This window comes from Ochotona curzoniae, unplaced genomic scaffold (assembly GCF_017591425.1).
Source record: "Ochotona curzoniae isolate NIBS_2020 unplaced genomic scaffold, NIBS_Ocur_1.0 scaffold_2476, whole genome shotgun sequence".
Classification (NCBI taxonomy): Eukaryota; Metazoa; Chordata; class Mammalia; order Lagomorpha; family Ochotonidae; genus Ochotona; species Ochotona curzoniae.
The window spans coordinates 12,478,754-12,492,887 of record NW_024467095.1 but is presented as its reverse complement, the minus strand read 5'-3'; the positions used below and the strand labels follow the sequence as shown (position 1 = coordinate 12,492,887).

At 44.5% G+C, this 14,134-nt stretch overlaps 2 protein-coding genes across 11 annotated transcripts in view; one reads left to right on the top strand and one right to left on the bottom strand.

Annotated features, from left to right (window-relative positions):
• The window catches only part of COG5 (component of oligomeric golgi complex 5), a 215,546-nt gene extending 207,891 nt beyond the window's left edge, over window positions 1-7,655 (bottom strand). For 6 of the 9 annotated variants that reach the window (XM_041002465.1, XM_041002469.1, XM_041002466.1 and 3 more), the window contains exons 1-2: window positions 7,533-7,654; window positions 1,758-1,897 (exon numbers count right to left, since the gene is read on the bottom strand). In XM_041002465.1, coding sequence (XP_040858399.1) covers window positions 1,758-1,897; window positions 7,533-7,629 — 237 coding nt within the window. In that variant the 5' untranslated portion in view covers window positions 7,630-7,654. Of the gene's footprint in view, window positions 1-1,757; window positions 1,898-7,532 lie in introns of those variants that run through there. The other 3 variants (XM_041002473.1, XM_041002470.1, XM_041002471.1) reach the window with 3 other exon arrangements.
• A 68-nt stretch (window positions 7,656-7,723) lies between these two features.
• The window catches only part of LOC121170979 (pendrin-like), a 110,342-nt gene continuing 103,931 nt past the window's right edge, over window positions 7,724-14,134 (top strand). Inside the window, exons 1-3 of one of the 2 annotated variants that reach the window (XM_041002462.1) lie at window positions 7,724-8,028; window positions 10,744-10,880; window positions 13,340-13,461. In XM_041002462.1, the coding sequence (XP_040858396.1) occupies window positions 10,765-10,880; window positions 13,340-13,461 (238 nt within the window). In that variant the 5' untranslated portion in view covers window positions 7,724-8,028; window positions 10,744-10,764. Of the gene's footprint in view, window positions 8,029-10,743; window positions 10,881-13,339; window positions 13,462-14,134 lie in introns of those variants that run through there. The other variant, XM_041002464.1, reaches the window with a different exon arrangement.

Here is a 14,134-nt window from a genome sequence, read left to right as displayed (position 1 = left end):
CCAGGGGTCTTTGGGAAGGGAGCCCCACTGAGGGCAGGCCAACTACCTAATGGATCCTGAATAGGAATCCCAGTGATGGCATCTGCAGGAAACTTGGTCTTTCATGTCCTGTCAGTCCCTCCTGTCTGAAAAACCAGAGACCAAGGTCTGTGTCCTGGCATCAGGATATACAGTACACATCGTGCCACCTCTCACGTCGACTCCGGTACAGGGGCAAGAACCATGCCCAGGTATACATGGAAAACAACCAACCTGCTCCTATGAACCAGCAGAGCCCTTGGATGTCACACAGAAAAAAGGCCAGTGACTTCTCACAGTGGTAATGACAGTGGAGGGGACACAGCCACTGGAACCAGTTACACTTTCTATGGCTTCTAAGATGGATCCATTTGATAATATACCAGGGATTTCTGAATCTAGCACAGGTAAGGATTTCTGAATGTGCAGGCATTATATGTTGCTCATCAGCAGGAAGTAGCAATAGAAGATAAGATGAAATTACATCCTTCAGAAACCCTTAACAATAGTGGTCAGAAGGGGCCAGTGTGGTAGCCTAGCGCTGGTTCATATCCTGGCAGCCCAACTTGCCAACCAGCTCCCTACCTGTGGCCTGGGAAAGCATTAAAGGATGGCCCAATGCCTTAGTACCCTGCACCCACATGGGAAACCCAGAAAAGGGTCCTGGTTTCGGATCAGCTCAGCTCCGGCCATTGCAGTCACTTGGGGAGTGAATCATCGGATGGAAGATCTTCCTCTCTGTCTCTCCTCCTTTCTGTGTATTTGACTTTCCAATAAAAATAAATAAATCTTAAAAAAAGAAACAGTGGTCAGAAATCTCAGGAGGGAATGAAATCAAACAGGTAGATAGAACGCTTAAACTCATAAATTGGAAGCCATACCTCCCTGCCTTACGTAATACAGTCTGCCTACTTGTCAGTCATGTATCCTCTTCCCCGGGTTTCACTTCCGCTCACCTGGGCCCAGAGGTCGCAGTATACAACACTCCCCTTCCCAGGCTCACAGTGGGAGGAGGATGTAAAATGAAAGCAGAAACATCTCTCCCCCACCCTCCCCCTCTTTGCCCACTCTATCCCTGAATGTTATCCTGTGATTTCCTCTTGTAAATAAACTTGACAGAAAAAAAAACATCAACACTGGTAAGTTATGGATTTGTTCATATAAACACGCATTTAGATTTAAACCATTTGCTACACAATGGCCCAATTGGAGACCATTATGTTTAATTCAATGAGTCAGTCCCCAAAGGACAAATATCCTATGCTCTGACATAAAACAGCCTTCAAAAGTACAAAGTAAATACAGGTAACCAACTATACACATCTATTCTGTAGATGAACTATATAATGGAGACTAGAATCCCAGGAGGTAAGCATATGTTGCAGGTTACACCTCTACTCTCGAATAAAAGGACTCCCAATGAAACAGTTAAATAAACCTTTGCGGGTATGACGCCAAATGTTCCATCTCTGCCTATACTTACAATGCCATGAAACACTTAAATAACACAAACTGTTATTCAAATAACAATAGCTGTTACTAAAGGATTATACTACTGTGATAATAAGGGGGAAAATAGATGGGAGGTGAAAACGGGAAAGAGGCAAAGGAGGGAGAGGGAAAAATTCCTTTATCTGCAAAACTGTATCATGGACAATAACAATATATGTGTCTGGATTTAATAATGGTATGATCACATTAGGTTGAATAACTCATAGGAACCAAAAGATGGGCATTACCTGTAGATGTAGCTCTTTATCCAACTGACTGATTCCTTGGGCAAGTTTTGCTAGCTGTTCAGCAATTACAGCCTGATGAATAGACTGGGAAGTGTACGCCTTTACATCAAAGTCCTCATTTAAAAAGTCACGGTAGCATTCTAGAATGAAAAAAAAAATACAGAAAGTCCGTAACTACCCTCACCAAACCACAACTTCTAAACAATAAAATGGCTGTAATTATAATAATATCTTAGCATACCTGTCCTGCTATTCACTAAATGCTCTTGCGAGGAAGAAGAGCTGACAACAAGAGAAGTGGTTAAACTGGGCGCTTACTACGTGCCAAGGATCCAGTTAGGCACTTCACGCACACATCTCCTCAATACCCCCAATGAAACCATCAATCTCATTTCACAGATGAGGCACTAGTACAGTGTACAGCCGATCCAATTTCATCATCTGAAATTTCACAACACCAGAGCTTACACTCCAAACTGCCTTACTTTTATAGGGAATCAAAGATGGAAAACAATAAGACATCAAAAATGCGACTAACCCAGCCCTTATTCCAAGAAAACAAGGTCCCTATCTGTGAGATTACATATCCTACCTCTACATGCACTATTTACAGCATCACATCAAAGTATCAATGTGCAAATTCCTTCATAAAAAATAAATCTGGAATTTTTTTTATAAATCTGGAATTTTAAGAGGAACAAATACAAACTTACTGAAATTTAGGATTAATTTATGAAATGAGTAAACAAGAAGAAAAACTGTGTTCCAAACAGATTCTGAATAGACAACAGAAAGAAATATTGTTAAAATTTCAGAAGAGGGGCCCGGCATGATGGCCTAGCGGCTAAAGTCCTCGCCTTTCACGCGCCGGAATCCCATGTGGTCACTGGTTCTAATCCTGGCTGCCCTGCTTCCCATCCAGCTCCCTGCTTGTGGCCTGGGAAGGCAGTCGAGGACAGCCGAAAGCCTTGAGACCCTGCATACTCGTGGGAGACCTGGAAGAGCTCCTAGCTCCTAGCTTCGGATCAGCACAGCACCGGCTGTTGCGGTCGCTTGGGGAGTGAATCATTGGACGGAAGATTTTCCTCTCTGTCTCTCCTCCTCTCTGTATATCTTGACTTTGTAATAAAAATAAATAAATGTTTTTTTAAAAATTTTAAAAAATAAAAAACAAAAATAAAATTTCACAAGAGAAATTGTTACACAGGAATCCAAAAATCTAGGCAAACACAAAGTAGAAAGAATTAAAAGTTAAAATGAATACATTACAAAGTTGGCTCAAGGTTAGGAATATGCCACAACGACCCAACCACATGGAAGATACAAAGAGTGAAGACTGCGCAAATGATAAACAAGCAAAATGCTTAGAAGAAACACTTCAGCCATCTAGACCCGCTTACGGATGTAGGAAAGTAAGCTCTTCATTCCCAGGGTCTGAGCAATGCTGCTGATGCATATACACCTGGCAGAATAAGTCTGCTAAACACAGACTACTCTCAACCATTCTCAAAATGTAGTGAAATAAAGGAGGGACACCTCAACTTGGGCTTTCATTTTTTTAAAAAAGGATTTCTTGGGCCCAGCGTGGTGGCGCAAGTGGTTAAAGGTCCTCACCTTGCATGCCCGGGATCCCATATGGGCGCCGGTTCTAATCCCGGCAGCCCCGCTTCCCATCCAGCTCCCTGCCTGTGGCCTGGGAAAGCAGTCGAGGACGGCCCAAAACCTTGGGACCCTGCACCGCGTGGGAGACCCGGAAGAGGCTCCTGGCTTCGGATCGGCATAGCATCGGCCGTTGCGCTCACTTGGGGGGTGAATCATCGGACGGAAGATCTTCCTCTGTCTCTCCTCTCTGTATATCTGTCTTTCCAATGAAAAAATAAAAAAAATTTAAAAAAAAAGGATTTCTTTATGTATTTGAAATTTATAGTGAGAGAAAAAAAGAAAGGGAGAGGGAAAAAAAGGAAAGTGAGAGAAACAGAGATATTCATCCACTGGTTCACTGCCCTGATGGCTACAAAAACCAGGACTGAGACAAGCTGAAGTGGAGAGCCAGTGCCCAAATGGGAAGTCGGCATCACTGCCCATTAATACTTTTTCATCTTTAAAAGAGGCAGGCAGAAACCGAGAGCATGTATGCAGACACACTCCCAACCCACTGGTTCACTTCCTGTGTTCCCAAAACGGCCAGATCAAAGGAGACGCCAGGCACTCAAACCAGACCTCCCACGTGAGTACTTCTACCCCGACAGTGCACATCAGCAAGAAGTCAGAGTCAGGAGGGTATCAAACTCACTTTTTTTTTTTAAAGAATTACTTATTTTTATTGGAAAAATGGATCAGATTTACAGAGAGAAAGAAGCAAAAAGACCTTCTACTCTCTAATTCACTCCCCAGTTTGCTGCGATGGGCCAGAGCTGAGCCCATCTGAAGCCAGGAGCCAGAAGCGCCTTCTGGGTCTCAAATATGGGTGCAGGGTCCCAAGGACTTGAGCTATCACCCACTGCTTTCCTAAGCCATAAGCAGGGAGTTGGATGGAAAGTGGAGCAGCTGGGATGTGAACTGGTGCCCATAAGAGATCCTAGCACTTACAAGGCGAGGATTTAGCTATTAAGCCATCACACTAGGCCCATACCCACAGGTTCTACTACAGGTCTGGGTACTTTAACCACTAAACCAAAGCAACCATGTGTGGCCCACTTGTGCTTAGTCACCCAAGTTGATTATCTCACATTCCACCAAGAATGAAGACATGAACACTGAGGGGTGACCAAAGGGCAAAGCAAAGGTTTACAAATGAACAGAGAGCACATCTCTCACAACCAAGCAGTCCAGCGACAGGGAACTTGGGAACCAGAAAGACCTTACTGAAAAAACAACAGAAAAGACACAAGTGAACCCTTAAAAAAGCCATTGGAAGGAAATGATCTGGGGTCTTTAATCCTCGAGAAGGGGTCTAAGGGGCACTTTGAGAAAAGTCCTCAGGGCCTGCACTGCAGTGTAGTGCCTTAAGCCCTGCCTGAGCACCAGTTCAAGTCCTGGCTACTCCACTTCTGGTCCAGCTTCCAACATTAATTTGGAATGCAGTGGAGGATGGCCCCAGTCCTAGGGTTCCCGCACCTACATGGGAGACCCCGAGGAAGCTCGAGTTCTGACTTCAGACCAGCCCAGCTCCAGTCATCTGGGGAGTAAACCAGAGGATGGAAGGTTGGTCTCTCTCTCTCTCTCTCTCTCTCTCTCTCTCTGCCTCTCCTCCTCTCTCCATAAATCTGCCTTTCAAATAAAAACAAACTTACCAAAAAAAAAAAAAAAAGAAGGAAAAGAAAAGTGTTTTCTTGTTACTCCCCACCCCCTGAGTGATCAGCCTCTGGTCCCAGGTGTGTCTATCCCCAGCTGTCTTGAGTTTGTTAACTGCGGGTGCTAGGCTCTCATCCTTTAGAGTCTCCAGGATTTTACTTTTTTAAGTTACCTGTCTAATTTTTCCAAAACATCTCTCTTCAGTTCCTGCCCTGTACTGCTTGGCCCCACTGGCCACTCGTCACACAAGGCAGCTCTCCCTTCAGCCCTTAGCTATCTGCCCGAGTCTACACTAGCCTAGCTTGCTCCTTCCTACCCTATCAAGACCAGGCCACAGCCTTAACTGCAGGAACCACTCTTCCTTTCTATTTTCCAACTGCTTCTCAGAATCATGGATGCTGCCATGCAGATGAGTGAAGTCATGCCAGTCAGAGCAAAGGTTTAGCAGGACTGCCTAGCACATCTTTAGAGTAACAACTTCAGTATGTCCAGACCACAACAAATTATGCATATCAGGAACAGATAGTGAAGAATGATAGATCAGGTTCCAAAGCAAGTTTGGAGAATAGTTTGAAAAGAGGTCTGTAAAACATTCCCACAATTTCCCACTTAACGAGCGTCACAGCCAAGACTAGGCAGTGTCAGCTTTGTGTCCCAGGACAGTTACTCTGCTAGAAGCTACAAAGGCTGAGACACAGCAGTGCACTTCAGTTGGCTCGTACTTCTACTACAAGTTCAGATAAGGTAAAGATGAAAAAAAATGCTCATCTCATTTGTCCACAAGAAACCCAGTGGAGACCACTACAGAGCTGTCCCGGTGACAGAAAAGGAAGATTAATTTGGTTTCTGAGGTTACAGAATGAAAACCCACAGACCAGAAGGGGCTGTTCTTAGCAAGCAGCAAGGCTGCACGTCTTGTCATTAATGCAGAGGAAGGAAATGCTTCACCTTTTATAGGTTTGATTGGGAGATGTGGAGGAAGATTCAAATCTCATGGACTTTTTGTTTCTTCTTTAAGGAAGTTGAAAGTAATTCTTGAAGTCTGAAGGAAAAAGTATGAAGGGGCGAAGCAGATTTTAAAAGAACAACAAGAATCAGGTAAGAAAAGCCGAGGAGTATTTATCCTGTAGGAACTGGCAGCAATGCACACGCTAAAACACACACCTGTTGTGTGCTGGGTCTTATTCTTTTCACCTGCTCAAACCGAGAAGTTGCAGTTAACCTTCAAAACTAACTCCACCTGCAAAACCTCTCCAGGCACTCCCTGAACTGCTCCTCACCCCAGAGTTACCATCCTTCCTGGTGTTAAAGCTTTACTGTGTACACAATCTTACTGCTGCCCTTACAGCATTACATACATACCCGGAGCCCAAGCTCAGCTAAATTAAGATTTAAAAGGTGCCTGGCGGAAACCCCAATCCAAAAAAACCTAACACAGTCTGGTTCAGGAAAAAAAAAATTACCCTTGATTTAAAAATATAAACTATCCTGAGAAGGCCAAGTCATGAAGAACAACAGTGAAACACTCAACTGAGACAACAAGAATCTATAACTGTAATCATTCGTCACCCTCTTGGCTCCACAACTTTTTGCAACATGTTTCTAGTGCTGCCCAACTAGAACACACTTAAACTTCACCTGTTCTATGCAGGACAACGGTTCTGGAGGCGGCCGGGACACGGAAAACAGCTTTCAACAGTATTACTAAAGACAAAGGCGAGCCACAGACATGGTTTTAACGCAGGTACTAAGAATTTGAATTTGAAGAATTTGAAAACAGCTGAGGAAGGCCTCGTTTTAAACCCTGACACCTGTGGACTCTATTTCTGAACGGTAAGAGACTCTGAAGCATGTTAACTGGGTGGAGAGAGGCAAGTGGACTTTTTCCAAGTGTACCATATATAACTCGTATGTGGGGTAACTTCTCTTTAAAACTGGCTACCAAGAAATTTGACTCGATAGAGAAAACCCAAGCCTGAGGTAGGAACGTTCAGAACCCTCCCCTCCGTCTCCAAGTGGATAATTGCCTTGTAAATGAACAGACGAGTCTGCCACGGGGTCCACCTGCATAGCCCCACAATTTAACGGGGGTGTGTCGCCTACCATCTGTTCTAGCCAACTTTTCCGGGGTTCCAACACTTTCCCCTGCGGACACCAAGACGGCGGCTACCGTGGGCAGTCCAGTGTGGGATCCTGGAAGTTCAGGGACGCCCCGGGTGCGTAGGAGGTCTAACTGGAACCAGGAAGAACCAAACTCCAAGTGTCCCCCCAAAACACCGAGATGGGAAAGGGGAGGCGGGAGCAACTCCCAGAACAGGTTGCTTAGGTCGCCACCCGGACGCCAGGGGGGGACGGGCGAAGGGAGTGGTCACAGGAAAACTTCCTGCAAAGCCATGGGTTAAGTTCTACTACTCTGTCCCGGACGCGAAGCAAAGGAATCCCTCACCGGCAGCACGACCCGGCCAGCCCCTTACTCCTTACCGTCCTGCAGGAGCTCACGCACTGTCGCTGCAGCAGCTCCAGAGTCTCGAGCCCCAAGGCCAGCAGCTAGAGGCACACCACCTTCGGCACCTTCCATGTTGGCAGGTGCCGGGTTGATGGCGTCAGCGGCCCCGCCCGGGTCGTGACGTAGAATTGCAGCGCCTCCCGCTCCACCTCGGGCCGTGCCTCCTCAGGCTGCCGGAGGGACTCTATTATAGAGTATCCGCCGCAGCGAGCCTGGCTGGGCGTCTCGTGAGTGCGAGAACAGAAGCGCGCCCAGATCTCAAGTACTCTAGGCTCGGAGAAAGCAAAGGCCACTGGGCCAGAGCTCTCCGCCCTCTCGAGCTCGCCCCAGCCGAGGAGCAGGTGGCAGGCGGATGGAACGTGGCCACCGCGAGCATCACTAAGATCCGGGGCCCTGCGGTTCAAGACAAGGCGTCCAAGCGAAGGTCTTGTGAGGGTTTCGCTTGCTACTTCATATTCTCCGCAGGCCTGAGTGAGTGGCCACCCAGCTCTGTCTGCCCCATACCCGAGTGACAGTCTGGGGGGGGCGGGGAGGGGATGGAGGAAGTAGGGGAAGGAAAAAACACATGCGATCAACAGTGAGGAGCATTAGGGAGAGCTGGTGAAGAAAGAAGTCTGCAGCAGGAAAAAACAGAGCTTCTGACTGTGCTCTCGGTCCCGAGAGGTCGTGACCCTGTGCCTTCCCACCTCTCTGTTTTAACCCACGTGCTCTTGAACGACACCGCCGTGTTTCATGGTTGCAACGTACCAGAGCGCTATAGTGTTGAGGCTGTAACATCACCAAGTTGGTTCCAATGACATCTCTGCTGGCATTGGTTTTAATTACCTACGTTCCACCTCCCCCCCCATCCTAATTAAATGCCAATAGAGTAACAGGGTCAACACGTACGGAAGTATTTGCGTTAGCGATTCTAAAAGCAGTAACATAACTTGCATTTGATTACAGTAGGTATATTGGCAGCAAATTAATTCTTTCCAAATTCAGAACTGTGTGCTTCTCTGCCATCTGCTAACAGTATCTCAAGAAGGTGCTGGGATAGAACTTACCATTTGCTACACTATTACTGTTCTAACTACTTTATAAATCTAAAGTCATTTCAGACCCAAGGCAGGTCAGGTGAGCAGGTGTCATCCTGCCTTGGGTTTTGCCTTCCTTTCACGTCGAGTTTTTCCCCTAGTATGACTTGTTTTCTGTCATGATGCAGGTAGGGTCGATTATTCTGAAATGAGATCCCATGAATTACCAAGGGGCTGTGTCCTCAGATACACAATCAGGTTTCGTGGTTGTACACAAAATTGTTTCATGATTCTTGACTAATAGTAATGAACATCTACGTGTGGATGATGCATGGCGTTTTCTCCTTGGCTTTTTTCTTCCTTAACATTGGAAGATTTTAGAAGACTGTATAGTGTACATTCATCCAATAAAAAACGTTGTGATACGCTACTATACATCTGAGCGTGAGTTCATATGTCTAAGACTACCCATCTGTATCTGGAAGGAGATTATAGATACAGTGGAAAGACATTGAAATAAGTGTACAAGGTGCTGTGGGATGTATGTGTTTATTCAGTCCAGTAGTAGAACTTAACTGCCCGTTGAAATCACCTGCAGAGGTTTAAAACCCACTGATGCCTGTGTCCTTACCCAGAGATTCAAAGTTTTGTTGGGCCTGGGTATCCCGATTGTGAAATGCTCCATGTGGGGCTGGCAGGTTAAGTTGCAAACTGCAACATCAGCCTCTCATGTGGGTGCCCATTCAAGTCCTGGCCACCCACTTTTAGTCCAGCTTCCTGTTAGTACTCTAGGGAAAGCAGCAGAAGATGGCACAAGACCTAGGGCTCCCATGCCCACACGGGAACCTGATGAAACTCCTGGCTCCTGACCTCGGCCTTGCCCAGCCCATGCTGTTGCAGCCATTTGGAAAGTAAACCAGGGGATGGAAGATTCTCTCTCGTTCTCTCACACACATACCACCTTCCAAATAAATACAACAAATCTTAAAAAAAAAAAAAAAATTCACCTCTCTTCCAAATGTACAAGATTGAAAACTGATTCATCCAGGACATAGGTACTTAGAAAGGCCTTCTTGCCATTCATTTTGAGTACAAATGAGGATGAAGTTGGCAGTAATGAGCTCATTGGCACTGACACTATTGAGCCTTCAACTTCCTGTGGTATTTTTTTTTTACTTGTTTTTTAAGATTTACTTATTTTTATTGGAAAGGCAGATACACAGAGAGGAGGAGAGACAGAAAGATCTTCTGTCCGATGGTTCACTCTCCAAGCAGCCACAACAGCCAAAGCTGCACCAGTCCGAAGCTAGGAGCCCAGAGCTTTTTCCAGGTCTCCCACGAGGGTGCAGAGTACCAAGGCTTTGGACCATCCTCGACTGTTTTCCCTAGCCACAAGCAGGGAGCTGGGTGGGAAGTGGGGCTGCTGGGATTAGAACCTGTACCCATATGGGATCCCAGCACACTCAAGGTGAAGGCTTTAGCCACTAGGCCACCGTGCTGGGTCCAACCTTTCTGTGCTGTTTAAAATGCTTATGCCCTCCTTCCTTGGAATATTCTCTCTTGTTCTAGCTTCAGAATTCCTCTGTCCAGTCTTCCTTGCCCTTTTGTTTTCCTCTGCCTATTACTTAAATCTCAGTGCTTTCGAAGATTTCTTCCAAGATGTGGCATTCTTAAGGACTTTGGCCGTGTTTTTTTTTGTTTCACCTTACTATCTAAAGATTAAAGGCTTAACTACACTTTTTTAAACTTGGCCCTCACATGTTTATTCCTAAGCCCAGTAGAAGATTGGAGCTGTAGTACCATAGGCTAAACCTCTATTTGTATCCCATATAGCAGTGCTGGTTCAAATCCTAGCCATTTTTTAAAGAATGTAACATAGAAGAAAATTCAAATTAGCATGAAAAATTGTTACATAGTATGTCAGAGGAACAAATGGAGTTTTCTACATGCCATTTTTCTGCAAGTGCCATATATAGTTTTCTGTATTTATTTGCCTTACAAGTAAAGGCAGAATTCTGTGGTATCTTATTTGACACCGTGAAAAGAAGCTACATTTTTTTCTGAATCCACAAGCCTGATGAAAACTGCGTGAAGTTGGCCACTGCAATGTTGGAGCAATGAGACTCCATCTAATGAAAATAATTTTCTCTGCACAAACTGTCTCTTTCAGATTTGAAATAGACCTGTATTCATGAAGAGCGACTACATACAAGCCTCAGTATGTCAAGAAAAAAGGAAAGATCCCATAGAAATGTTTCATTCTGGGCAACTTGTGAAAGTCTGTGCCCCGATGGTTCGCTACTCAAAGTAAGTGTTGGTAAATGCTGAAGGGGCTCAGATGTGATTTCGCTTTTATACTCTGACTTTTTGAAAACACTGTAAGATCTTGTGGAGTTTTCGATCTCTTTAACTTTGGAATCACAATCTGAGTCCTAATAGTTTACTATGCCTTGGATATATGTTTACCAGAGCAAATTGTATCTCCAGACTTATTGAATATTGAATTGCTGGTGATTTTAAGTCTCACCTATATGAAACTAGAACACATGAATACAGATTTTTGTATGTGTTAGCATACATCTTGGGACAGATACTGAGAAGTACAATGGCTGGTTCATATATCAGTTGTATATTTCGTTATTTTTGAAATTGCTAAACTTCTCTCAAGGACATTACCATTTTATACTTCTAGCTGTAACATATGTGGAATATACTTTGTCCTCATTCTCAATAACTTTTGGCAATGTCACCATTTTTATTTTAGCCATTCTTGTAAGTAAGTAGTAATACCTGCTCTGTGCTTTTAAATCTGCATTCCATTATGGCTATAGGGATGCTAAACATATATATATATACTTTTAATTCCTCCCTTTCAGTATATTGTTTTATAAGTTTTTAAAATATATATTTATTTTTATTGGAAAGACAAAGTCATTGAGAAAAGAGGGGAAGAGAGATTCCATCCACTGATTCATTCCCAGGTTACCATGAACTGTGGCTGGGCCAGACCAAAGCCAGCAGCCAAGAACTCTATCCAGGACTCCCATGTGGGAAGCCTACCCGCAAGCAGCAGGGCCATCCTCCAGTGCTTTCCCAGGTGCTTAAGTGGGGAGCTAGATCAGAAATGGAACAGCAAGCCTGAAGCCCGCACCCAGGTCAGATGCCAGTATCAGAGGAAGCAGCTAAACCCACTATTCCCCAATATTGAACGTCTTTTGTGTGCTTATTTGCTATCTGTATATATTTTTAAAGATTTATTTATGTGTATTGGAAAGTCAATATACAGAGAGGAGGAGAGACAGAAAGTTACTCCATCCGATAATTCACTCCCCAGGTGGCCACAACAGGCCAGTGCTGAGCCAATCAGAAGCCAGGATCGAGCAACTTCTTTCCAGGTCTCCCACATGGATGCAGGGTCCCAAGGCTTTAGACTGTTCTTGACTGATTTCCCAGGCCACAAGCAGGGAGCTGGATGGGAAGAGGGGTCGCCAGGATTAAAATCAGCACCCATATGGAATCCCATCAAGTGCAAGGTGAAGAACTTTAGTCACTAGGGTCTGCACTGAGTCCTGCAATGTGTATATTTTTAAAGAAATTTTTAAAAGATTTATTTACAGGCCTGGTGTGGTCGCCCAGCAGCTAAAGTCCTCGCCGTGAACGTGCCATTGCGATCACTTGGGGAGTAAATTATTGGATGAAAGATCTTCCTCTCTGTCTCTCCTCTCTGTATATCTGACTTTATAATAAAAATAAAATAAATCTTTAAAAAAAAGATGTATTTATTTTGAAGGTAGAGCATCAGAGGGAGAGAAAATAACTTGTTTTACTCCAAGAATGACTGTTATAGCCAGATGTTAAGTCAGGAGCCAGGGACTCCCTCCCGGTCTCCCCCATGTTGGATAGGAGCCCTAGGGTCATCTTCTGTCTTTACAGTCAGATAAGCAGGAAGGTGGGTTGGAAATAAGGCAGCTGGCATCAGACTGAAGCAGCACTTACATCACAGGCAGTGACCTAACCCATGACATCACAACATTGGTCCCCTGGTTTTTTTTTTCTGACATCAACTGCTCCAGCAGAGAAAGGTGGGAAGAATTTGTTCCTCATCATTACCATCAGCCAGAAGTAGGAGTCCATGCTCTCTACTCGGCCTCTGTAATGTCTGGAGCCTGGGGGCTCCTGTGCTGGGCATAGAGAAAGCTCCAGCTTCCCACAGTGGTTTAGCCTCAGTCATTGCTCGTCAAGAGTCGCAATCCTGACCCTCCACAGGTCGCCTCGGACCTCAGGCCCATCGAGGAGGGGAAGAAGCGTCATTGCTGCTAGGCACACATGCCAGTTATTTACAGTTTGTGTTCTGTCCTCCTTGGCTGCCCCTTTTCTGGCTTGGGAACCACTCTGTCTGCGGCCACTGGTGTTTGTAGATGTCCAGTGTCTTCAGTGCCCAAGGCAGCAATGTTCAAGTCAAAAGAAAAATCAAACCAAACCAAACCTCAAAGACAGCCAGGGACCTCGCCTCCCTTTCATTCATTCCTCGGGACCCAGCCTGTCTGTCCTCCTCTCTGCTTGCAGAATATTCTCAAGTTTGGGTAATAAGCAGGGTTTGTGTTGTTATACTTACTAGGAACAATAGGGAAAATGCACTTAATCCACCCTCCCATAGACAGGACTTTGCCTCATAAATATTTAATAATTGACTAAATTACACATGGAAATTACATGTGATTTCAGTGCTTTTCTACATGTATAATTAACATTTTATATGTCTACAGGTTGGCTTTCAGAACACTAGTGAGAAAATACAGTTGCGATCTGTGTTACACACCTATGATAGTTGCTGCAGATTTTGTGAAATCTATAAAAGCCAGAGACAGTGAATTTACCACAAACCAAGGTTTGTAAAATTTTTGATGAACTGATTCTGTAAACTTTTTAAAAGTCAAATTCATCTGGTTTAATCCTAGACAATAAAATTGAGACATTTTATATTAAAAGTCTTTTTAGAATATTTTAATATGTTTATATATATTTACATTTATTATTATTAACTAGGGTATCTCATAAACCTTCCGTGAAAAGCCAACTTCTTTTGGACTATTAGAATAGATTCCTGTCTCATGTGTTCATGTGTCTAGTCTTATCCCATTTCAAGCCCAAAGTGACCTATCTAAAAATGTAGATTTAATCCTATCTTTGGCCAGCTGAAACCTTAGGTGCATTAGACAAGAAACATCTCAAGCTCTGCCTCAAACACACTGCGTCAGAACTCTGTCGGTGCACTAGTCTGTGTATGTTTCATGTTTTTAAGGATCCCCTTATTTACTCATTTGAAATCAAAGCTACTGAGAGAGAAAGGGAGAGAGAGACAGATCTTCCACCTACAAATTCATTCCACAACATCCAGAGCTGGGTCAGGCTGAAGTCGTCGGCCAGGAACTCCATCTAGGTCCAGTGGGTGACAGGTGCCTAAGCGCTTGGGTCATCCTCTGCTTTCCTCAGTGCATTAGCAAAAAAGCTGGATTGGCAACAGAGCAGCCACCCGGGACTTGAACTAGGTGCCACAACAT